This window comes from Dermacentor albipictus, chromosome 5 (assembly GCF_038994185.2).
Source record: "Dermacentor albipictus isolate Rhodes 1998 colony chromosome 5, USDA_Dalb.pri_finalv2, whole genome shotgun sequence".
In the NCBI taxonomy this organism is placed as follows: domain Eukaryota; kingdom Metazoa; phylum Arthropoda; class Arachnida; order Ixodida; family Ixodidae; genus Dermacentor; species Dermacentor albipictus.
Window position 1 is genome coordinate 13,862,139 of NC_091825.1, and position 24,955 is coordinate 13,887,093.

Below are 24,955 nucleotides of genomic sequence, written 5' to 3' on the forward strand. Positions count from 1 at the left end.
TGAGCGCAGTTGTCGATCACAGCAAAGAGAACAGAAGTAGGGTGGCCGGCTATAATTAAATGCGCAGTACACATTCCAAGAACAACCAGCACGCCGCCACCGGCCACACGAAGCACTTGGGCAGCTGCTAGGGTGAGGACCTTTTTTAAACGTCTATGTAGGCTAGCACTCATCACAGATACGTGGGCTCCAGTGTCGACGAGTGCTTGGACAGGTACGCCGTCTATTTTAACGTCTATTACTCTTCTCCTTGTGTGGTATAAACTTTTTTAAACAGGGTTGAAGTACCTCAGACAGGCTGGCCAACGTTTCGATAGGTGGACCTATCTTCGTCAAAGATAGGTCCACCTATCGAAACGTTGGCCAGCCTGTCTGAGGTACTTCAACCCTGTTTAAAAAAGTTTATACCACAGTGTGCCATTCCATCTGCCAGCCCCTTTCTTGTTTTTGGACTTCTCCTTGTGGGCACAGACAAAGGATATGCTGTGGTAGTAGGCAATGCAGCACCACCTCCAAAGGCTGCATTTCTTAGTTTACCAAGAGGGTAGGGCCAAATGCACAGGGGACTGTTGTATCTGTGCAACGTTTATCAAGCGTATTCTCTTGTTACTGTGCGCCGCGTATCTGATGCACGCGGTCATTGTTCACATGTGCTATTGTATCGCTAGCCAATCGCATGCCTCGGCTGCACCCATGCTCCCTTTATAAGGCGAAGCCACTGAATCGTTGCTGTCTGTTATGTTCATGTTGCTGTCCGAATAAATACTTGACTTCACGGCGTCTGGTCTACATGGCGACGAGGATGGGATCGTTCGGGCAGAGGCAATGACCAAGCCTGAGGAAACGGCAACGACGCCACGGCAAGCGAGGACATCAGTGATGACGAACACCCTGGGATCTTTGGCCGAGTTCTGCCCAGACTCTGGCAATATCGAAGTCTACCTGGAAAGGTTCGACCTGTATGCAATCGCCAATGGAATAGACTCAAGTAAGAAGTTGCAAGTCTTCTTAACAATCCTGGGTGAAAAGGCTTACATGACTCTGCGTAGCCTGCTGCTGCCGAAGAAACCAACGGAAGTCAAGTACGAAGAAGCTACAGAAGCTCTCCGAAACCACTATGCTCCAAAACGGTCAGGGGTTACCGAACGGTATCGCTTCTACCAGCGAAAGCAAGAGCCGGACCAAAGCCTAAAACAGTTCATCGTCGAGCTGAAAAGACTGGCTGCAACGTGCTCGTTTGGAAGCTTTTTGGAAGAAGCGCTCCGGGATCGACTGATTGCTGGACTCAGGACGGATTCGATTCGATGCCGTCTTCTTGCCTTGTCAGACGACGAAGTCACCTGGGAGCGAGTATGCAAAATTGCCACCGCCTTGGAAACGGCCCAGAAAGACACCCGAGAAATGCTACCGGAGGGATCAACCGCCAGTCCTGCCGACGTTTACTGGCATCGGGAGCCCACCACGCAAGGCAGGCGACACACGACGAAGACCGCTAGCAGCGAGCAGCGTGCCCCCCAAAACGGTCCAAGGAAGCTACGTGGGAAAGTCATTGTTCGCGCCTGTCATAGATGCGGCGGACTGCACGCGCCAGTGAGTTGTCCTTTTCTCAAAAGTACCTGCTTCAAATGCTCGAAGCCAGGGCATGTTGCAAAAATGTGCAAAACTAAGGTCGTGCACAAAGTTGAGGAGACCTTGCCATCAACAGACTTGCTGACTGTTAGTACGACTAACCAAGTTCATAGCTCTCCGCCTATTGTGCTTAAAGTAAAAGTAAACGGCAAGGAGATTCCGATGGAACTAGACACGGGAGCAGCTGTGACCATAATGTCTGAAAGAGACTTTGATGAAAATTTTCCAAATTACCCATGTTCCAAAGACGACGTGCGTCTAGGAGTGTATAATGGCACTGCACTCGAAGTGAAAGGCGTAGCAAAGGTCAATGTGTCTTATCAGAACCGAAGCTACGATCTGCCTCTGATAGTCGCAAAGCAAGAAAATGAAGCCCGCATGCCGACGCTTTTAGGTCAAGATTGGATGACTACACTAAAAGTTGACCTGCAAAATGCTGTTCAGCAGTTGCAACGTGACGTGGATAACCTACAGGAGGGCAGGCAGATGGTAGCAGCGGAAGCTGAAAAGAAGTTGAAACAGTTGTACGGTGATATGTTTGAGCCAGGCTATGGTTCTATCAAAGGATTCACTGGTAGTATACGAATGAAAACCGATGTGCATCCAACTTTTTGTAAGGCGAGACCAGTACCATATGCCTTGCGCGAACAAGTGGAGAATGAATTGCGTGACCTTGAGAAAGCTGGTGTGGTGTACAGAGTCGGGCACAGTGATTGGGCTACACCGTTAGTTATCGTGCCAAAGAAAACAGGAAAAGAAATTAGGATATGTGGGGATTACAGAGTCACGGTCAATCGGGATATTGAACTTGACCACTACCCACTGCCTCTGCCAGAAGACATATTCGCGTCACTGGTTGGAGGGACCGTATTCACCTTACTAGATTTGTCGAAGGCTTACCTACAGCTCGAGCTGGATGAGCAGGCACAGCAACTGCTCACGGTGAATACGCACATGGGACTTTTCAGGTTCCGGCGATTGCCGTATGGAGTGGCAAGCGCACCCGCAATGTTTCAGGCCGTGATGGACCAGGTTTTACAAAACATACCTGGGACAGCCTGTTACCTGGACGATGTGTTAATAGCAGGTAAAAACCTGACAGAGTGCTATCACCGTTCCCAGCAAGTGCTACAAGCACTTAGTAAGCACGGCATTCATGTAAACGGAGGGAAATGCAAATTTTTCCAAGAAAATTTTTGTTACTTGGGGCACGAGCTAGACAAGCATGGCGTACACCCAGCAGCGGAAAAAGTAAAGGCGATTCGAGAAGCGTCAAAACCAAGTAATGTGACTCAGCTAAAGGCATTTTTGGGCCTAGTAAACTACTACGCTAAATTTTTGCCTGACCTAGCAAATGTGCTAGAACCTCTCCACCAACTGTTGCGCAAGGGCAGCACATGGAAATGGTCGAGCCAGTGTGACGCATGTTTCAGTCGCTATAAAAACGAAAGGCGACATGGCTGCGGCGAATGGGTAGATGGACGACGTGTTTGTGGTGAATGAGACTGGTGCCCACGCAGCAATGGTGAGCGACTGTACCATGTGTTCCTAGCAGAGTTCTCGGCACTGTGAGACTCGGCGGTGGGCAATACATTGCGCATTTGCATCAAAACGGCTCAGGTTGGTCGGCGTGCGAGGTGTTGAGGCCCACGAGTTGCGACAGTACCGGGCGACATGACCAATGCAGTGGCAGATGAAACAGATCGGCTGGTCATGCAGAGTTCTCCACTCATTCGGATTGCAATAACGTGAAGAGAAGCATCGGGATGGAGCGAAAATAGTAGAAGGGCGTTCGTTAGCTCTGTGATGGGCGATAGCACATCGAATGTATACCAATGTTTTCAGGTTCCTGGCGAACGATGGCTTGTACAAGAGGAAGGGAAAAAGTAGTAGCATCAGGGCTACATGAACAGAAAGCTGCAGGCGCCATCGCATCCAGTTCACATCGAACGATTCGCACCACGTCCTCTGATGGCGATGCATGCTGCTGTGCAGGTTGATCTTCACACGTCGACGTTGCGGCAGTATTGGGAAGTCTGGCAAATGGGTGCAAGGGTTTTGGCCTGCTTTAATTGTCGGCATTCTTTAATGATACCAGCAACTGTAGAGCAGCTTTTGCACATGAGCAGATTAAAGGCATCGTCAGCAATGCCCTTAAGCATGTGCCCAACCTTTTCAGCTCCGGTCATGTCGTGATCGGCTTTACGACAAAGTACCAGCACATCCTGAATATACGAGACATAGGACTCCGTGGGGGATTACGCACAGGAGGCCAGTTCCTGCTTTGCGCCAATTTTACGGCCGGCTGGTTTGCCAAACAACTCTGGCACCTTCTCTTTGCGTTGGTCCCAGCTGGTTAGCTCCTCATCGTGGTTTTCGTACCACACCTTCGCCATGCCTCTTAGGTAGAACAACAGGTTAGCTAGCATAAGTGTAGGGTCTCGTCTGTTTATTCCACTCACGCATTCGTACATGGCCACCCATTCTTCAACGTTGGCACCATCGGTCCCGCAGAAAGTTCCAGGATCCTTGGGTTGCACAACCCAAGGTTCAAACACGCAGCACGCAGCAGCCAGTGTCTCCGATCTTCTTCTTCCTCTCTCTTCTTTCATCCTTCCATAACAATATTAGTACATACATGGATGTTATTGTTGTTGTAAAAATAAATAAATAAATATTCTCTGGCGTTAAATCGGGAACAGAATTGCACAAGAATGCGTACCCTGGTGTGTCCTGGTGTAAACCATAGTAAACCGTGCTTCAATCTCAAAGTCATACAAAGTTTATGTAACGTGTTGCGCATTAAATAAGACACTGCAGAAATAAAATTGAAATGAAATATTACCGTAAAAGCGATAATATTTGAGTATAGCTTTGTTTACTGCGCCGCAAGCAAACGCCGCTAGTCTAAAAATCGAAGTCAATTCGAAGCCGATACTTCCCATCATTCCCATGTAGGTTGAGGCAACACTCAGGAGAACGCGCGTAGACACTAGCACCAAATTTCCCTCTGGGGTATTGGTTTAGAAACTATGACCTGAGCATTTCCAATTCTTTATAACTACCGAACGACCATCCTGATCCATCCTATAACCAAATTGGTTTCACACGATGGTGCCATGCTTGGCAGTCGCATGGCACCATCAGACTCTGTGGCCACCGACAAGGGAGATGCCACAGGCTCACTTAAAGGTTGTGGAACCTCCAACATGCTTGATGCTTCCCGAGTATGTCAGGCTCCACGGCCAGCACTTCATGATCAGCAGCCTGGCTACGCCCACTGCAGGGCAAAGGCCTCTCCCATACTTTTCCACCTACCCCGGTCATGTGCTAATTGTGGCCATGTTGTCCCTGCAAACTTCCTAATCTCTTCAGCCCACCTAACTTTCTGCCACCCCCTGCTACGCTTCCCTTCCCTTGGTATCCAGTCCGTAACCCTTAATGACCATCGGTTATCTTCCCTCCTCATTACATGTCCTGCCCATGCCCATTTCTTGGGCATGGACATGGGCAGGACATGTAATGAGGCCAGTGCTTGTTGGCACCTTAATATCGTAGTAGTACAGGCAGTGGCGTAGCAACAGCGGGGGCCAGGGGGCTGTGGGCCCCGGGTGCAAGGGGCCAGTAGGGGGGGAGTGTCATATAGGCCTCAAGACACCCCTCTTTCCGCCGGCTTTTCTGGGCGCAAACGCCAAAGAATGCTCCGGTATTAGCCTGAGCTCATGTACCCGATGCGTTGCACCGCCGAATTGTCGGCTGCAGCTGTATCAACGCCCCACGAAATAATTGCACGAATGTTCGGGCTAAAAAATTTCATTCGCAAAATGGTCGCTAAACTACTCGCCTTAGCGGAACATTTTATGTGGGGTGCGCTCGTGCCGTGCATTCATGCTGGGAGCAGGCGTTGCTAAACATACAGTCAGGCGTTGTAAGGCGTTGAGGATCTTGGGTCCCTCTTCCATTCAGAACGTGCAGCGAAGACGAACAAAGACAGCAGTAAGAGGGCGTTCAACGAGCGCGCCTGGCGCTCACGCCAAGAATCGACGCGAAGCATGCTCTATTCTGTTCCCAATCTCGTGGTGGTACTGCAGCTCGGATAATCACGTTTGTCCGTATAGCAGCAAATAAAAACAAGGCTTTATTGATCAGAATGAAGAGAACTCATAATTGTCGTAGCATTGGCGCAGGGAGGCAGGTGGCGTTTTCTAATAGGATGGGGAGATCAGCGTCACTGACACACAATTTAATTTTCATTTTCGTTCAGGGCTGTCCACAGCCAAAATACTGTGCGCCATAGTACCTACGACGATTTTTGTGAAGTTGTTGTTGGGCAACATATGAATGTCGGGCTTCAATTTTTCAAATGCAATATTGCCGCTAAAGTTGGTAATTAAAACGTTATAAAGATATTTTTTGTTACTTGTGACATGAGCCATATTTTCCATGATGCCGCATTTGTATTCGCTGCCAAGCCTTACAGTCTGACAGAAGATGTGCACATGCGCTTATCACAAGTTATCAGCTCAGCACCCTGTGTTATTTGGCGCAGAAAAACAGCGTGTATACCTGCTGCATTCGCGATCTCTGGGAAAGAAAGCGAAGGAGAAGGGGACCGGGGGAGGTGCGCGGTATCCAGCGCGGCTGTACTGGTGCTGAAACCGGGAAATCGTCGAGATATCCTCGCCTTCCTCGACTACACGCGGAGGGGGGGGGGGGGGCGGGGGGGGTGGAGGAGACAGATGACCTATGGGCCCCGGGTGCCGGCGACCTAGCTACGCCACTGAGTACAGGCCGCACACCTTGTTCTGTTGATAGGTTGTGGTGTGATTTAGGAGGCACAGCGTTAAATAAAGCTCGATTATACTGCGCTGATTTTGTTACTGCCTTTTCTTTTTGACATTTTTTTGGCTACCATCCTGAATTTTGAGGATTGATGCATGGATGGATATTATGATTTTCCCCTTTGAAATGAGGTGGCGACCACCGATGCTCACCAATTTTGCCATCAGATGCCACCAAGCTCATCGCTTTTACCTTTCTCCTGCACCTATTTCGGTCTTTGGGGCCCTTGGTTTGTGTTAACAAATTTGTGCTAACAAAAGATAGAAACTATGATTTTCATGCTATCTCCACATGCTGCACAATAATTTCAAGAGAACTGCTTTTTGGCTTAGAACGAGAGAAAGCTGAGCTAGTTGGTAAGGAATCTTAATGCAAAGAGGGGGTAAGGTGTTCAGACACGGACACAAGAGAAGTGGACAACACGCTGACTATCAACGCTGACTATCAACTGAAGGAAGCACTGTGTCTTCCTTCTTTTTTCGCCTCAGTGCTTCCTTCACTTAACAGTCGGCGTTCGTGTTGTCCACTTCTCTTGTGTCCGTGTCTTCATGCCTTACCCCTTATTTGCAGTATGCTTTTTAAGCCTAGTTCATATTTGCTGAAAGACATATATTTGCCTCGAATACAAAGGCACACACTTATGTTACGCACTTTCATTAGTCACCATTAGAAGCAAGAATCAGACCGCACATGGCTGCTTAGTTTACTAATAATACTAATATATCTAATTACTAATTAATATAAGTAGGAAAGAAAAATGCAGCTTAAATGTCTGCATTAGGGAGCTTGCTCCTGAAAATTTGGTCATGCATTTTACTGCATGTTGACCTCAGGCATGACTTCAGGATTATAGGCAAGGCACTTTAGCCGTTTCTTCCTTTAAAATGTAATCCCCCCTGCTGTAATGCCCGCATAGGCGATGCAGGTATCTGATAAATAAATAAATAAAAGAGGAACAACAGCTGGGTTAGCTTCGGGATTTTCATCAGGAAGAGCATCTCTATCTGTATCAGTGAGGCATTCACAACAAGCCTGGACATTTCCGAGTTTGAATTCAGGAGTGCCACCTTTGTGCAGTTCTTATGTCATGGTTATTGCACAGTGATGTGAAAATGTGATGGGGTGCATTCACTTTGAGTAGTAAATGTCTTGTATTATTGAACAGTTAATACTCGTCCCTTTTGTCCAACATATTGTAGCATATATGCCTCAGTTAGAATGCAAGACCAACTAACCCAGCTAAAACATGGAGCGGGCAAGTGTGGTGCAACTGTGCTAATGTGACATGATTGGCAAAAGCTTGTGCACAACAGCAGCGTAGGTAAGATAAAAGGAGCCTGTTGTCCGGGCGAGCACATGCTTTAAGATGAGTATTCACAAGTTGCTGAGTTAGGTAACAATCAATTTGACAAAAAAAAACATTGCAAGATTTGATGATGGTCACAAGCAACAGGGTGCCTCCCTGACTGTCAGTGAGTTTCTAATTTATTCCTATGATGATATGACTGTTGGTGGCTGCCAGTGCAAAATGTTGGGTAGATAAACGTCTTCGAAGTTGGTGTCAAAGGCTATTGGTAGACTGCCTATTTGCTTGATTTCAATCAATCAATGAAACAGTCAGCTTTATTTCCTTGGAATAGGAGGAGTTCGGGACTAAAAGCTTGAGCAGCTTGACGAGGTCAAAACGAGTTGGCAAAACTGCAGGATGACGGTCAGTCATGCACAAAGAGTTCAAATAAATCAATTAATATTACATAACATCGAGCAACAAAAAAAGTTTTGTAACAAAGTGCAAGAACAATGCAACCCAATTGCATAGACTTGAAATGGCATGAACATAAAAAACAGCGATCGACAGGTAGAGGGAAAAGAATTCGAAAGGATGTATAGTCTGTCTACCAACCGGGAAAACCGGGAATACCGGAAATTCTCAGGGATTTTTAGTAGTCTGGAAAAGCTCAGGGAAAATTCAGGGAATTTGTGCCTCTATCAGGGAAATTTAGCTGTCATTTTATTGAAAGGGTCGAAAGTCGCGGTAATGCTGGCTCGAGTAACAGACATGCATCGTAACGAATCGTCTTTGACGCTCTGTCGTTGGCTGGAGGAGTTGCCAGTGTAGAGTCAACGACCGACTTTCCGGATTCTCAATAATTTGGACGGCTTTGCGGCACTGATACATTGACTCCCCATAGAGTCAACGTATCAGAACGTCTGAAATTTCGGACGCAAGAACTCTTTACCGTCAGATTTTCCAGACGTTCTGCATGACCACAGGTCCGAAACGGCATTAATCAAAGCCACCACCGCTGCCATTTTGATTACCTCGCCGCCTCGAACCGGCGCTATCGCACGCAGATCCGCTAGCAGCCGTAGCGACCACTGCGGCAACGCTACGCCTAGCTGCTTCGACGTTTGCTGTTAAGCTTCTTGCCGTTCGGTGCCATGTTTCTTCATTTCTCCACTGTCAGCAATAATTTTGGCTTCGAAGCTCGGAAAGCATGGCGCATTCCATAATGCTGGTTTCTAAAAGTTTGTTTCGGCTCAGTACAGTTGTGTGACGCGGTGAAGCTTAACAAGCATAGGAAGGGGCAATTGTCACGGGTCACAGTATGTATTCCTTCATTTTACACGCGTGCACCCGCCCTCTCCTGTCACAGTAGGAGCACCGCTATGCCTGATAAGTGTACTGACAGGCATCCAGAGCTTTTACAGACGTGCCTGTGTTGATCTGAGCCCTTAAGAGCAGTAAAAGACGTGCATTTATTTTTTCGGACTGCCTGATCTTTCGGAAGTTTTCGCGGCCCCTAGGGGGTCCAAAAAATTGGACGTTGACTGTAAACTGACCAAGAGTATGCTTCAAATGGTCCATAGTGCGAACGCGCGACAAAACGAGCACGCGAACAGAAAGGACCGACGCATTGAGGAATGAACGGTGAATGAAGTGTGCGAGCGCTTCTTTGAAGGAGCCTGAGCTCAAGAAACACTCTTGGCTGACGCCGAGATGCAAGTGTCCCTCATACAAACCAAAATAAACTCTTTAAAGCAGTGAAACACAACACTGAGGGGTCGTGCGCGTGCTGAGAGTATGTCAGGACAGTTGAGGTTGACTTACAAGATGTTGAGAGAGACTCTCAATTGTGACAAAATTCAGGCCTCATACCACTGAGCTTGCGATCAGTTGGTATAAATAGCTCATATTCTAAAATATTTGCTTCTGTATGCATCTCCTTTTTATTTGTGTTTGAGAATGTCTGACTCAATTTGCAATTTCTTTCGAAGACATTTTATTTGTTGTGCATCTTACTAACCTCTCCCTTCTATTCTTTTTTGATTAAGTAGATTCTTTTAAAAAAATTTGTTTCATATGCTTACTAAAGAGTGACAACATCGGGCGATATAGTTCCAGCCCGTCTTGACATAAAACATAGTTCTGCATCACTAAGGGAATTTCGCAAGGGCACTCAGGGAAAACCTGAAAAACTCAAAGAATTTGGAAATGTCAACTTGGTAGACACCCTGATGTACTATTCCTGAAAATAAATGAACTGGGTGAAATGCTTAATGAGAGAATTTTGATTACACGAAGGATCAAAATCTCCTTGGTTTAATAGGTTCAGAAGGGAAGGTAGCTTATAAGACAAAGATTGTTCATCATAAGAAGCTCTAGGGGTGGGTACAGTCCACATTTCTTTGGGCCTGGTAGAACGAACACTTGTGTTTGCTTTTAACTTAGCAAGATTAATTATGGTATTGGTACCATACCTAACAAAAGCTTTATAGCACAGCATCAGCCTACAATTATATAAACAGAACACTGGAAGAATTTCATACTTTGTAAAAAGAAGTTTTGTAGAAGAAGCATAATGTACAGCAGCAATATGTTGTATGGCTCTTTTCTGCAGCAAATACAGCTTGCTCAAATTTGTTACGCCAGTAGTACACCACACTATGCTGCAGTACTGCAACATAGAAGACACCAACACATTGTAGATGATAATCTTCACCTTTGTAGGAAGAATACATCGTGTACGTGCAAGGACACCAATGGCAGACGACATCTTTGAATGGAGGTTTTCGACATGCACATTCCATGCAAGGTGCTTTGAAAAATGTATTCCAAGGGTATTAACAGAATCCACCAACTCTAACTGCTGAGAGCCCAAAAATAAATTCAACTTCTTTGTCAGCGTTTTTCCTTTAGGCGTGTACAAAATAACTTGTGTTTTTGAAGGGTTTATTTTTAAAGAATTCACCATGGCCCAGGCATCTAGGCTAGACAGTGTTTTGTTAGCCATCGTTTCTATCTCTGTTTCGAAGTTCCCTGTAATAAAAACTGTCATGTCACTAGCATATGAGACGGATGTTGCGTTGTCTGGGCAGTGTACAATATCATTTATGTAAATCAAAAATAGGAGTGGCCCTAGAATGCTTCCCTGTGGCACACCAACAACGACTGGCTTCCTTGCAGATGTTACATTGTTTGTATCTGCGAATTGTGTCCTGTTTGAAAGATAGGATTCTAAAAGGGCATGCGCTGTTCCACGCACATCGTAGTTTTCTAATTTACTAAGAAGGATGGTATGATCAATTAAGTCATATGCCTTGGAAAAATCGACGTTTATGCCTAATGCCATTTGATTGCGACTGAATGCATCTATAATTATTTCTTTTTGAATCAAGAGGGCTGTTTCGGTAGAGCGATGCTTCCTAAACTCATGTTGAAAGTCTTTCAACAAATTGTGGTGATTAAAGAATGATAGCAATCTGATATGCATTAATTTCTCAATACTTTTAGAAAGCACTGGAATTATCAATATGGGTCGATAGTTGTTTAGTGCCCTTTATCACCATGCTTGAAGACTGGAACAACGCGTGAAGTCTGCATTTGTTTTGGAAATATGCCTGTAGTTAATATTAAGTGATAAATATGGGTAAGAACAGGGCATATAATATCAAGCACATACTTTATGGGGCGAATCTGGATGCCATTGGCGTCCAGGGACCGGCTGTTACGTATATCACTGATGCAAGAAAAGACTTCTGAGGGGCAAGTTGGTGCAAGAAATAGTGTTACTAAACGCATTTACGGGTGGGAACTGAGTATAGTTGTTGAGACCATCAACGTCATTTAACTGTGGTTTTAATGTGAAGATTTCGTTAAACGCGTTTGGTATAGCATTTCCGGAAAGTTTCTGCCCGTTATGGCACAAAACATCTGGAATAGCTGAAATTGAATTGGGCTTCAGCAAAGAATTCAATTTGCGCCAGAGAACATCACTTTTTTGATTGGCTGGGTCACTAAAAATTCCCCCGTAATAAGTATCCCTAGCAGCCCTAAGCTGATTTGTGAGATTACTTCTGTATTTCTTAGCTCTCTGAGCAGGGCAGGACCTCTAGGTTTCACAAATCGAGCGTACATGTCCTGTTTGTGTTTAACTATACCAAGAAGCTTGGGTGTTGGCCAAGGTTTTCGTACTTTGGATGGCCGTGTCATTTTTTTCATGGGGAAATGTTCATGGTAAACAGTTTTGAAAGTGCTCATAAAAGCAGTATAAACCGTGTCACCATCTTCTGCTCGATAAACGCTATTCCAAGCTACTTGAGTAATAGCCTGGCGAAATGCTTCAAGATTTGATGAAGTAATGTATTGATTAAAGATTGGTTTTTTAGTTTTACTAGCAATGCAGTGAGTTCAATTTACTATTAATATAATACCCAGATGATCACTGATATCAATGTACACAACTTCGGCCTCTAATGAATCAATATTAATGTTTGAAATGAATACATCTAATAGAGATGCACCTTCAATAGCCATGCGCGTTGCACTAGATATTGTGTTTGAAAAACCATAGGTAGTAATAAGAGATTGAAAATCTTTTTGTAGCGGGGAAGACGAAAGCATGTTTATATTAACATCACCACCTAAGATCAGATTGATCTTCTCTTCTAATGTATAACTGAAAATTTTTTCAAGAAACACAAGAAATCGGGTTGCGTCGCCTGATGGGGGTCTGTACACAACAGAAAACATATTACTATGACTCTGCATTGTTAACACCTCGTAGTCGGAAGTTATATCAGTGAATTCATCTACGGGCTTAGCCACAATATCGTCCCTGAGCAAAAGCGTGACACCGCCCCCATGCTTAACCTGACGACTTCGGAAAAGTGATTGATAGCCAGGAGGCTGAAACATGTGCGATGTGGGCGTCAACCAAATTTCAGCTAACATTATTGCTGTAAACGGTACTCCGAAAGTGTCGATTAGCAAGGTCAAGTCGTCTATTTGATTTGGAAGTGATCAAACATTTTGATGAAAAAACGTCAGTTCCGGCTTTTTAACTGACACTAATGGTTTTATTTCGGATGGAACATAGCCCATTATTAAGCCAAGTGAAGCATGGTTAGTTCCAATTAGCAAATTTTAGACAGGTCCCTTGTGCTTCCAATGACACACACCCAACTAATTTCCGTTTCCCTCGCCTTGATGCGGCAACCATCGGTCCAAAGAAACGTCCATTCTTTTTCTCTCTTCAGAGCCAATGCCTGGAGAAATAGACGCTTATTGTCGGCTGTCAAGTGTTCATTGATACAGACTGGAGTGGCTGGGGTCTGAGACAGATCAAGGTCTGTCATAGTTAATCTAGCCTTTCTAGCTTTGCTGATAAAATCAGCCTTCTTTGTTCTCAGGCAAAATCGGGCTATTGTGTTCTTGTCTTTCTTGGCGGTTACCCGGTGAATGACGTCAATATCTGCAGAAGTCACTGGACACCCAATCTTGTCTCTGATTTTTTGCAAAATAGCATTGCAGTCCTCTCCTTGCGTGCACGATATACCCTTAATCTCGACGTTGTTGATTCGAGAGTACTGCTCCAAATCAGCAAGCCTTTTGGCTAAGTGCTCGTTTTCTTGCTTTAAAGCTTTGTTGTCCAATGCTAGTGCTTCCTAATCTTGTTTCATTTTTTCGTGCAGGGAGTTAAACATCTCTAGGCTTTGGCACATTTCAGCCACTTCTCGTCGAAGTATGTCAACCTCGCGAGATAATTCTGCATTCGTAACCATTGTTCACAAAGATACACAAGGTTGGCAGCAGCAGGTGTGGCAATATGAATTGGGTGGAAAGATTCAATTGAATGAAAACTAACATGCGTAGTGAAATGCGTGGGATTAGCGGCAGAAACTTGTTGCCGCTGCTGCCAACTGAAGTGCAGAGTGATGAGTGCGGTCCCGCTTAAGTAGTGTCAATGGCAGCGTCGATGGCAGCGCCACGTCAGGGCCCACTTCCACTTGTCACTGCAAGCAGATGCACGTGTCGATCTGTCGTCCTCAAGGGACGATACCGACGGCTTGGAATGGTGACCGCTGAAAGCACTGCCTCGGCGCCTGCATAGTGAAATGCGTGGGATTAGCGGCAGGAACTTTCCACCACATGCTGGCTTAGGCAGTTGTCTCATGGGCACGATCAAGACCATCCGTCGCAGAAGACAAGGATAGGTTAACCTATTGAAACGTAAGCCAGCCTTTCCAAGGCACTTTATCCTTGTATATGTAACTTCTCATACCACAGTGTGGTTCTCCATCTGTCGGCCCCCTTCTTGATTTTGGATTTTTAAGAAGAGGAGGCAAACTGAAGTTAGCATACATCTTGCGAAGATCTTGTCACAAATTTAAAGTAAAAAAGAAATAGTGGCATTGACTTGTTTTCGTTGGTCAAAAGTTCTAAGCAAGAATTCCCCATACTTGATTAGGAGTTATTCCTGCAGCCAAAAGAATATGCATGCAAAAATGAATGTATCATTACATTTAGGCTGATGACGTTTAACAAAATGTCCTTGTATAAAAAAGAGTATTGCGTATCCCCTTTTGCATGATCTGTGGTGGACGTGCAGTGTGTTCAGATACTTACAGCTAGTTGGGCTGGGTTTCGAAAGTGTGGTTTAAAGAGTCAGTACTGCTGTACAAAGGACTTCAGTTATGGGAATTGCACATCAGTGGCCATCAGTTGATGTTGCTGACATGGAAGTAAATTGTGTGTTTGTAGTGTCATTCCATGTTTGCGTTTTTCTGTGGTGCTGTTTCAAAGAAATGAACAGAGAAAATAATGCCACTCAAGGACACTGTAGCTGATTGAGGAGCACTAGCTAAGCCTGAGTATGTATATTTGAGACAGTCGATGATCTGGAGATGGAGGCCACATTCTAATTATGTTTTCAAAACTGCTGTATTTAAAAATCACATTGTGGGAAGGAGTGCAGCGACACATAAATGAGCATCTAGCAAGACATGTTACACATGCAAGATTTCTGATGGCAAGTACACATATGAGAACATCATGCTGTTGCTTTTCCTGGTTGGCTTACTTTCCATGAATTATTTTTGATCTTTTCAGCGTTTTGATGTTGGTATAGATTCAAAATACAAAACGACGTAGCTTTTGTGGGAGTCCCAACCTGTCTTTTTTTTTTCTTGTAGGCTGTTCCCATGGGGCAACAACTGGGCTCCCAAAGGTGAAACTCGTGCCAACATCTGGGAGGGCAAGTTTCCAGTCACAAACACAGCCGAGGATGGCTATCCTGGCACAGCACCTGTGAGCACATTTTCCTTGGTACTACATTAGTTTGTAGTGCATTAGTTTGTCAGTGCCTTTCTTGTAAATACAGAATTTATTTTTGTGGTAAATCTAAATATGTTTTAAAGACATGTGGAGAGAGGAGAACCGACAACGAAATTGATTGGATGTCTTTCAACAGATGCAACACCTTTTCTAGCCCGTTCAACAGAAATGAGAAAAGTGAAATATCACCAGGGTTGCATGGATGAAGGCAGTTACTGGGAGTTACAATGCACAAGCACTGTCCTCATGTAATGTCACAGTAACATGGCACACCAACTAGCCCGGTCTCAAACCTGGTTGCACATCAAGGCAGTGACAGTAGTAATGGAAAAAAAATGATGACACATGTATGCAGAGTATGTTAGTCAAGTAACATATTGACACGTGTATTTATATTTATCGGGCGACCAGGTTTCACCGCCTAACAAATCTTATCGCACAGCGCGGGACGCGCTTGCATGTATCCGAAGTTTCTGGAAAGTTATCGATGCGTCTATCCGCTGTCTGTTGTCGCCGAACCTTGTATTATCTGATTTCATCGCGTGACGCGAATGGTGTAGAACTTTGTGGAAGGCACGCGGGGTCCGAACGATTAGACTGGAACATTCGACTACTGCTGTATAAAAGCCGACGCGCTTGACCCGCAGATCAGATTTTCGACGATCGCCGAGTGTGTTCGCCGCTTTCGTTGTGCTATAAGTGTAGCCTGTTTTGTGGGCACAGGTTCGCCCAATAAAAGCTAGTTTTGTATTCCACCGTACTGCTTCTTTCTTCGCCGTCACTACCGCGTGACAATATTAATGTTACACCGAAGTGGCAGTTTATATTATTTGAAAGAGCAATACTGTATAACTAGAACACAATACATACTGTGTTATTGCTATTCATTTAGTGAACAAGTTGTTTCGTCAGTACAGGCAACAACACTTGGCTGAGCTCTCCTGGCAGTGCAGCGTACATTGCATAACACACTGCCAGAGTTTCAGATTAGCTACCTGCCAAACATGAGCCGCCAAGCATGCAGCCTGCAAGTGTAGCACCTTCTGCAAGAGACGCTTGAAATTCCAAGTTTAGCAGATGAGAATTTACTATGGGTAGTTGTCATTTGCACTCACCACAATTCACAGCAGCATGGATGTCACACTTTTTATTGATGGTCAATGTTTGGAACGGAAACTATTGAATGATTCTTGAGGTACAGGGACGAGGCTGAGAGCTGCACTGTGAGCACCTTGCATATACTGTGAATACATAACCCAAAGTGCCTGAACGTAGTTTGAAGTGCCTTTGAAATGGAAAAGGAACAACAGGAACAAAAGTTGCAGTATCAGACACAGAACCTGATGCTGCAGCTTCATACCTTCTCATCGTCGTGAGGTGCCACAACATCGGTGATAAAATGTCCACCTTCGATGGATGCTCTTGTAGGTGCTCCTGGATAGCAGCGATGATCAAATGCGTCATCTTCACTATATGAGGAGCTGTTGGATTCTAGCAGAAAAAGTAGCTTTGTGTGAGATGTGTGCAGCAAGCATGTGATACCCGCTCAGGCATAATCTTCATTTGCCGCCAGTCTCGGTGGCCTGCCAAACTCGGCAGGCAACATTGGTCATCGCACCGCAATAAACACCGACGAGCACGGCTGCTCGGCGGGCAGTCATCGTTCAGCACCACCACGTTGCGAAGCGTCCGTCTATCGGAGGGTGCCTCGAGCCCTCCCTTGTTCACAAACCCGGGTGGATCGTGACACTGGCGACGAGGATGGCGACGAGTACCCATGGATCGTCCCACGCCGACGCGAGCAGCGAAACACCGCCCCCCGTTGCTGCCGCTGTACGGAAGGCTTGAGCCGTTGGAGGGAGATGGGTCCGCCTGACAAATTTACGAGGAGCAAGTCCACGTGTTCTTCCGGGCAAACGACACACCCGAGGCCAAACACCGGGACAAACAGCGGGTCTTCAGCCCCCTGCTCGACCTTCTCGAGCCAGCCACACCGCACGTTAAGACGCTGGGTGAGCTGCTCGCCATATTGCGTTCACATTTCAACCCAGCACCGTCCACACTAATGGAGCGTTTCCGCTTCAACAGCCGGAGCCATCGGGAAGGAGAGACCCTCGGGCAGCTCGTTGCTGCACTACGAGGGTGAGCGAGTGCCTGCGTTTTCGGGGACCAACTGGACTCACTGCTCCGGGACCATTTCGTCTGCGGAATAAACAACCCCGCCATGCAGACGCGACTCCTGGAGCTTCCCGACCCCTCGCTGGACGACGCCGTAAAGGCAGCATTGGCAATGGAAGCTGCTGCCAAGGAGGCCGGCGAGATTTCCCATGTGACTGGCGCACCGTCAGCGAAAGCCACGGTCAACGAATTGGCGACAAAGGGCAGTACCTGCGGTCGCTGTGGTGGTGCCCACTCCCCCTCACAGTGCCAGTTTTCTCGAGCACAATGCTTTACGTGCGGGAAAACTGGGCACCTCGCACGTGTATGCCGAAGGGGGAGGATGAACAGCAAACAGCAACAGCAGCCTGATCCAAGCCCGCGGCCAGGGTAGCCGTCGCAAGGGTACACAGCGGAGGCGTGCGACAGCAAGCTCAAGTTCTTCTGCAGCCAGGCTCCACGTTGTGGCCGAGAACCAGCCGATTTTCGACAACGTGGCACACAGGCCTTGTACCATCGTCTGTGTCGCCGTACATGCTGACCATCAAAATCTGCGGGCACCCTATTTCCATGGAGCTGGACACAGGGGCCAGCATGTCAGTAATGGCCGGGAAACTCTTCAAGCGTACTTTCCCCGGCGTGTCCGTCGAGGCTTCAGGTGTGATGCTACGCAGCTCCTCCGGGCAACTCTCCCAGGTCCAGGGTCAGGCACAGGTCCCAGGTCCAGGGTCAGGCACAGGTCAGCGTTCATTTTGGGGACAGGGAGGCAACCCTTCCCCTTTACATAACGAAGGGGTCGTTGCCGACACTGCTGGGCCAAAACTGGATTCATGCACTGGGCATTCGTCTGCCAGACCCGGAAGCCAGCCTGCATGCAGTGCAGAGCTGCCAAATCTGCCAGGAGCATCAGCGAGCCTCGCATCATGTGGAAAGCACCCCCTGGCCTTTCCCACAGAGACCCTGGTCCCGCCTACATGTGGATTTTGGGGGACCCTTTAAGGGCCATTACTTCCTGGTGGTGGTGGACGCCTTTTCGAAGTGGGTGGAGGTTCTACCTGTCACCACTCCATCAGCAGGCGCGACCATTGCAGTGCTACGACAGGTCTTCGCCGTCCAGGGGTTGCCGGATGTCATCGTGTCCGACAATGGTCCTGTTTTCGCCAGCACAAAGTACCTGACCTGGCTGACAAAGAACGGAATCCGTCGGATGATGGTTCCGCCTTACCACCCTGCTATAAATGGTGCAGCGGAGCGGGTGGTGCAAACCGTCAAAGACAAGCTCAAGAAGAGCCAGACGGGATTTCCAGACGCAGATTGCCCGGATACTATTTCAGTACCGGACCACGCCCCATGATGTCACTGGGCATGCCCCCTGTGAGCTCCTGCTGAGTCAGATGGTCAAGACACCCTTGGATGTCTTGCATCCTGACCTCCGATCCACAGTGCTCTTGAAGCAGCTGAAGCAGAAGCTGGCTGCTGACCAAGGGTGCTGTCCCGGGCTTTTGCCTGAGTCGGGAGCTCCAGTTTTTGCCGGGAACTTCCGTCCTGGCCCCAGCGCCTCATCGCTGCTCGTCCGCGTGCCAGATGGGGCCATGTGGCACAGACACGCTGACCATGTCAGGCCTCGCCTTGGGACCTGGTCAGCACCCTCGACTGCCGCTTCCGAGTTTCAGCCCGCAGGAGGACTAGCAGCAGCACCAGTTGCTTCCAGCGGAGCACCACCCACCTCGGAGGCAGCAACCGTTGCCAGTGGTGCGGCACCCGTTGGACCAGTATCGAGCCCGGCACCGCTCACAAGGCCGACCACTATGGACCCTCCGGATGGAACGAGGCTGGCTCAGGCAGCACCCGGCGTTGCCACACCCAACCCATCAACACCGGTGCCCAGGCGGAGTACTCGATGACGGATGCCACCAGACATACTCGCCTGGATAGCAGGCACTGTCGACCCAGCTAGGGTGAAGGCAGAGCCTCGTATTTTGAACATGGATGTTTGTTTTTTATTTAACAAACAAACTGGGGGTAATGGGGTGTAGCAAGCATGTGATGCCCCCTCAGGCATAATGTTCGTTTGCCGCCAGGCTCGGTGGCCTGCCAAGCTCGGCAGGCTACATTGGTCACTGCCGCACCACAATAAACACCGACGAGCATGGCTGCCTGGCGGTCAGTCATCGTTCAGCACCACCACACTGTGGAGCGTCCGTCTATCGGAGGGTGCCTCGAGCCCTCCCTTTTTCACCAACCCGGGTGGATCGTGACAACGTGGCTTCTGTCATAACGGCCTGCTACAGAATGGCTGAACTGAATAGCCAGCTCGCTTGGTCATCTGCTAGCACATGCTGCATGACAGGGTTGCACTGTGCTCCACCATCAATTGCTCTGCAGTGGCACAGTAGTGCGCACTCGTGTTCGTGCTCGCCCCAGCCGAACCTGTGCCACCACAATCGTTTGGCATCGTGAGAGTGCACTGAAAATGCCAGGAGTGCCGTCAGCCAAAGGTATGAGAAGTACCCTTGGATAGGTTGCTGCACAAGTTTATGGGAAGTAGCAATGTGCTTCCTGCAGCTTGTAGGGGTGCGAAGTCGGTGCGGCATCGGTCTTCCTGCAGCTGCGCGAAGTCGGTGCGGCCTAGGCCAATGGCGTGTGGTGCAACCGACCGCACTCTCCAAATAGCGATCCCCGATCACGCCCCAATTGTGGCGTAGTAAATACTCATTTGAAGCTTCACATAAAGTATTTATTTATTTGGCTGAAAGTAGTGCAGCGGTGTAGCCTCCTCCTTATTGGCAGCCGCGTGCTTAAACAACAAGTCCTCAACATAGTCTAAACGATCCACAAACGCTAGGCAAGTGCATTCTATTATGCCGCAGTAGCAGTGAAGAAGGGCCAAAGCAGCTACAGCCTTAGTTGAAGTTGGAAACGAGACATCATCAATGCTTGAAGGATCAACCTCTGCAGCGTCTTCAAGTTTGGCCGCTACTTCCGCTGCTATCTCCATGTCCTTCAATCGAAGCATTTTGAAACACTGTCATTACCAAGTGTTTCGTTCTCGTGTGCAACGAACAGACTGGACAGCTGGGTTGTCAAGAAGCAATATCACCCACGCCTTTATTCTGCATCGTTATTTATAGTCGAAGGTGGAAAGAGTTAGTAACAGAGAGGGGCAGGTATATGCACGTGGCAGTAGTGCATGTAGATAGCACATGCACTTTCATCAGATATGATACATCTTCTTTCCAAACAGTAATTACATGACAAAATGAATACCGCTGGCTCGTCTGCTGGAACTGCTGGTCATAACCCAGACGCTCTGGCTGCCACGTCTGTCGTTGGCTTCGTCGCAATGGTTGAGGCGTCGGCTGTTGAGCTACCACGGGCAAGGCTGCAGTAGTAGTGACGCCACATCTTGAAATGGGGTATGGTTGTCGGTCATATCTTCGTCGTCTGATGAGCCAACCTCATATGATTCCTTCGTCGCCAGAAGATGCGAACGGTTGCATCTCAGCACAGTATTGTTCTCTGTGCGCACATAGAAGGATCGTGGGCCAGCCGATCCGACCACCTTGGCTTTCCTGGCCCATGATGTTCCATTCAAGCGTACCGCGTCATTGTTGCCGAGGCCTCGTAAGGTGCGCCTATGACGGCTTCTCTGCCGGTGTTTCTTGACGAGAGTCGCTGACATTGGATTGAAGTGTGGCAATGGTGTGCGCAGCCGCCTTCCTTGCAGCAGTTCCCGAGGGGACAGGCCATCTTCAACAGGACTCGCCCTGTAATTTAACAAGCCCAGCCAAAAACACTCTTCTGCAGCTTGTGGCTTCTTTAGAATACATTTCACCACCTGTACGGCCTTCTCTGCAAGCCCGTTTGACTGAGAATACTGTGGGCTTGATGTCACATGTTTGAAGTCGTAACGCTTTGCAAAAATAATAAACTCTTGGCAGCTAAACTGTGGGCCGTTGTCTGTACAAACCTCGACTGGGATGCCGTACCTTGAAAATATTTCACTCAGCCTATTGATAACAGCATCAGTTGCGTCTCAGCACACTATTGTGCTGAGACGCAACCGTCGGCATCTTCTGGCGATGAAGGAATCATGAGGTTGGCTCATCAGACGACCAAGATATGACCGACAACCAGACACCATTTCAAGGTGTGGCATCAACTGCTACTGCAGCCTCGCCCGTGGTAGCTCAACAGCCGTCACCTCAACCATTGCGACGCAGCCGACTACAGACACGGCAGCCAGAGCATCTGGATTATGACCAGTAGTTCTAGCAGACGAGCCAGCGGTATTAATTTCGTCATGTAATTACTGTTTGGAAAGAGGATGTATCATATCTGATGAAAGCGCATGTGCTATCTACATGCACGATTGCCACGTGCATATACCCGCCGCTCACTGTTACTAACCCTTTCTATTCTGCCTAGTTCAGTACGGAGAGGCTCTCGCAGGGACAGGGGCACTCTTCTTGCTGGCTGGACGACTGGCTTGGCATCCTTGTGCAGCGCAATCTTGTATTCTCGTGGCGCACGCCCTGTTCCATGGAAAAGGCGTGGGAACTCCTTCACAATTGTTTTGGTGTTGCTCGTCACACAGTCAACAGCGCACTGTATGATTCCTAGCTTCTCACTGGTTTCTATGCCTTAGATAGCGCTGTGGTCCTTCTTTACCACAAAAAAAACTTGCGCACACCTCACGGTCACCAATCTTGACTGGTGCTGAAAACTTCCCGACATGATTGATCATCTTGCCTCCATAGGATCTCAGAACGGCGCAACTGGGCATCAGATTGCTCATCTTGAACTTGCGAAATATTGAAAGTGGCATCACGTTTGCCTGCGATCCTGTGTCCACCTTAAAGGAGACGTACTTGCCATCAATGCATGCGTTCACATGCCAGTCTCGTTCTCTGCTTGCGCTGCTGCTGACGACATTCAGTACTTCAAAGTCGTCATTCTGATGCTGCACTTTGTAAAACGCGCTCTTTCTCGCTGCAACAACATGCGAAGTGATTTCGCCCATTACACGAGTAACAGACTTTGCTGTAAGCTGGGCAGCGTCTCATGGCATGCCTTTGGTTGCAGCGGTTGCATTTTAGGTCGTGCCTGGACCCTCTAGGAGTGCTTTTGCTGGCTGTGACAACGTTCATATCGAGTTCTTCCTTTGTTTTCTGCCAGAATTCGTTTTGGTGTGTTGATGTTTCAGCCACCTTGCATAGGATGACAACCTTTTCCAAGGTCAGGTTTTTGTCCCTGAGCATCTTTTCTCAAAGCCTTGGCGAGTTTGTTCCGAAGACAATTTGGTCTCGTACCATATTGTCTGCCTTGGTCCCAAAGTTGCAGTGCTGCGCTTGTTTTTTCAACTCGCGTAGAAACTGCTAAAAAGGCTCCGCCTCACCTTGACTATAAGAATGGAAAACGTATCGCTCGTGGATTTCATTCTGTTGCTCCGTGCAGTATTTTTCGAACTTGGCAATCACAGTGTTGTAGTCTTCCTTGTTCTCTTCTCCGCTGAACACAAAATTGTTGAAAACGTCCAAAGCTTCCTTTCCCGCCACGCTGAGGAGCAGGGCCATCTTCGCCGTTTCCGACCTTGGATTGGCTTTGCATACTGTCGTTTGCAGAAAAAACTCGAACTGCTGACGAAAGCGCTTCCAGTTTCTTCCGCCATCCACTGTCAGGCATAGCGGTTCAGGTTGCCTCAGGTGCTCCATGTCGTTGCTTCTCACGTTCACCTATCCCAGGTACCATTCGCTTGAGCTGGTAGCCTTGCATCCCACTTCTGACACCATGTTTCGTTCTCATGTGCAATGAACAGACTGGACAGCTGGGTTGACAAAAAGCGAAATCACCCACGCCTTTATTCTGCATCGTTACTTATAGTTGAAGGTGGAAAGGGTTAGTAACAGTGAGGGGCATGTGGCATTCGTGCATGTAGATAGCACATGCGCTTTCATGAGATATGATACACCAAGCATGAAGCGGTGTCTGCTAAGGTGTCTATGAGTGAGCCCAGGGAGCACGCACCATCGCCAGTCTTTGTGGATGTAAATCACCATTCCTCGCGAGGCATGGTAGGCACAAAGCGCGGCACCGAGGAGGAGTCAGTGCATCAAATGCAATGCATCGTTGAAGTTGTCTAACTAGCATGCGTACGCCACTACGTTCAAATGGCCATCGTTATCTTTGAGGGCATTAGAGGAAAGCTCGCCGCTTGTCAAGAGAGTGCACGTGGTCTGGGGTGGGGGAGTTCGATATAGCCATTTTACGTCTGACCCCATTTGAATTAAAAAATTTAGAATGCATGTGTTTTTTCAGGTGATATAGAAAGTGTTCGATATACACAATAATTTGGTATATCCATGTTCGGTATAGTGAGGTTTGACTGTAATACCGTGTGGAAAAATAAATTAATCTTCATTTGAAGTATTATTTCTTTCTAAAAATTTCACATACAATTTTTTTCAGAATATTTACAGGGTTTCTACCAAGTTGACATTTCTAAATTTCCAGAGTTTTCCAGGTTTTCCCTGAGTGCCTTTGCAAAATTCCCTGAGTGATGTAGAACTATGTTTTATGCCAAGACTGGCTGAAACCATATCTCCCTATGCTGTCACTCTCTAGTAAGCATATGAAAAACATTTTTAAAAAATGACTTAATCCAATTTGAATACTAAGGAGTAGTGTTTATGTTATTCAAAAAGAGAATAGAAGGGAGGGATTAGTAAAATGCACAGCAATTAAAATGTCTTCGAAAAAAATTGCAAATCGAGTTGGACATTCTAAAATACGAATAAAAAGGAGATGCATACAGAAGCAATTATTTTCGAATATGAGCTATTTCTATCAACTTGTCCTCTATCAACTTGTCCTCTATCAACTTGTCTTGTCCTCCTTCCGCCACTCGTTCGTCCCACGGACCATTTGAAGCATCTTCTTGTTTAGTTGCACAATCCACATCCGATTTTTCGAACTCCCTAGGGGCTGCAAAAATGTCCGAAAAATCAGCCAGTTGGAAAAAGTAACTGTGTGTCATTTACTGCCCTTAAGAGCTCAAACCGCCACAGGCACATTCGAAAACACTCTGAAGGCCTGTTGGTACACGTATTAGGCATATTGGTGGTCGTACTCTGACAGGAAATACCGGGTGCATGCGTGTAAAATTAAAGAATACATACTGTGTCCTGTGGCAATAGCCACTTCCCACGCTTGTCATGCTTCACTGCAGTATGTTTACATATGCTTCACCAAGTGACATTTCTGTACAGAGGCGAAGCTGTCTTTCGGGAACTGGAATTATGCAGCGTACCATGCTTTCCAAGCTTCTAAGCCAATCGCGACGACCACAAAGGCAGAGTCGATGCCATTGCTGACAACAGCAAATTCTTTCAATGATAAACGCAGTACCCCATGGCAAGAAGCTTAATAGCGAACGTCGAAGCAGCTAGGTCTAGCATTGCTGCAGTGGTGACTATGGCTGCCAGCGGATCTGCGTGCGAGAGCGCCGGTTTGAGGCGGCGAGGTAATCAAAATGGCAGCGGTCATGGCTTTGATTAATGCCATTTTGGACCTGCGGTTATGGCAAAATGTCCAGAAAATCGGACAGAAGGGTTCTTGCGTCCGAAATTTCAGATGTTCTGATACATTGACTCAATGGGAAACATGGTGGTGCGGCGAAGCTGTCCAAATTATCGGGCATCCGGAAAGTCG

At 47.3% G+C, this 24,955-nt stretch overlaps 2 protein-coding genes across 3 annotated transcripts in view; both read left to right on the forward strand.

Annotated features, from left to right (window-relative positions):
* LOC139059844 (formylglycine-generating enzyme) overlaps positions 1-24,955 on the forward strand; it is a 148,698-nt gene that overhangs the window by 100,839 nt on the left and 22,904 nt on the right. For both annotated transcript variants that reach the window (XM_070538280.1, XM_070538279.1), the window contains exon 6: positions 14,947-15,061. In XM_070538280.1, the coding sequence (XP_070394381.1) occupies positions 14,947-15,061 (115 nt within the window). The remainder of the gene's footprint in view (positions 1-14,946; positions 15,062-24,955) is intronic.
* Positions 579-2,653, forward strand: LOC139059979 (uncharacterized). Its single transcript, XM_070538642.1, has 2 exons — positions 579-1,468; positions 2,598-2,653. The coding sequence occupies exons 1-2, from the start codon at positions 826-828 to the stop codon at positions 2,651-2,653; spliced, it is 699 nt and encodes a 232-aa protein (XP_070394743.1). The 5' UTR covers positions 579-825.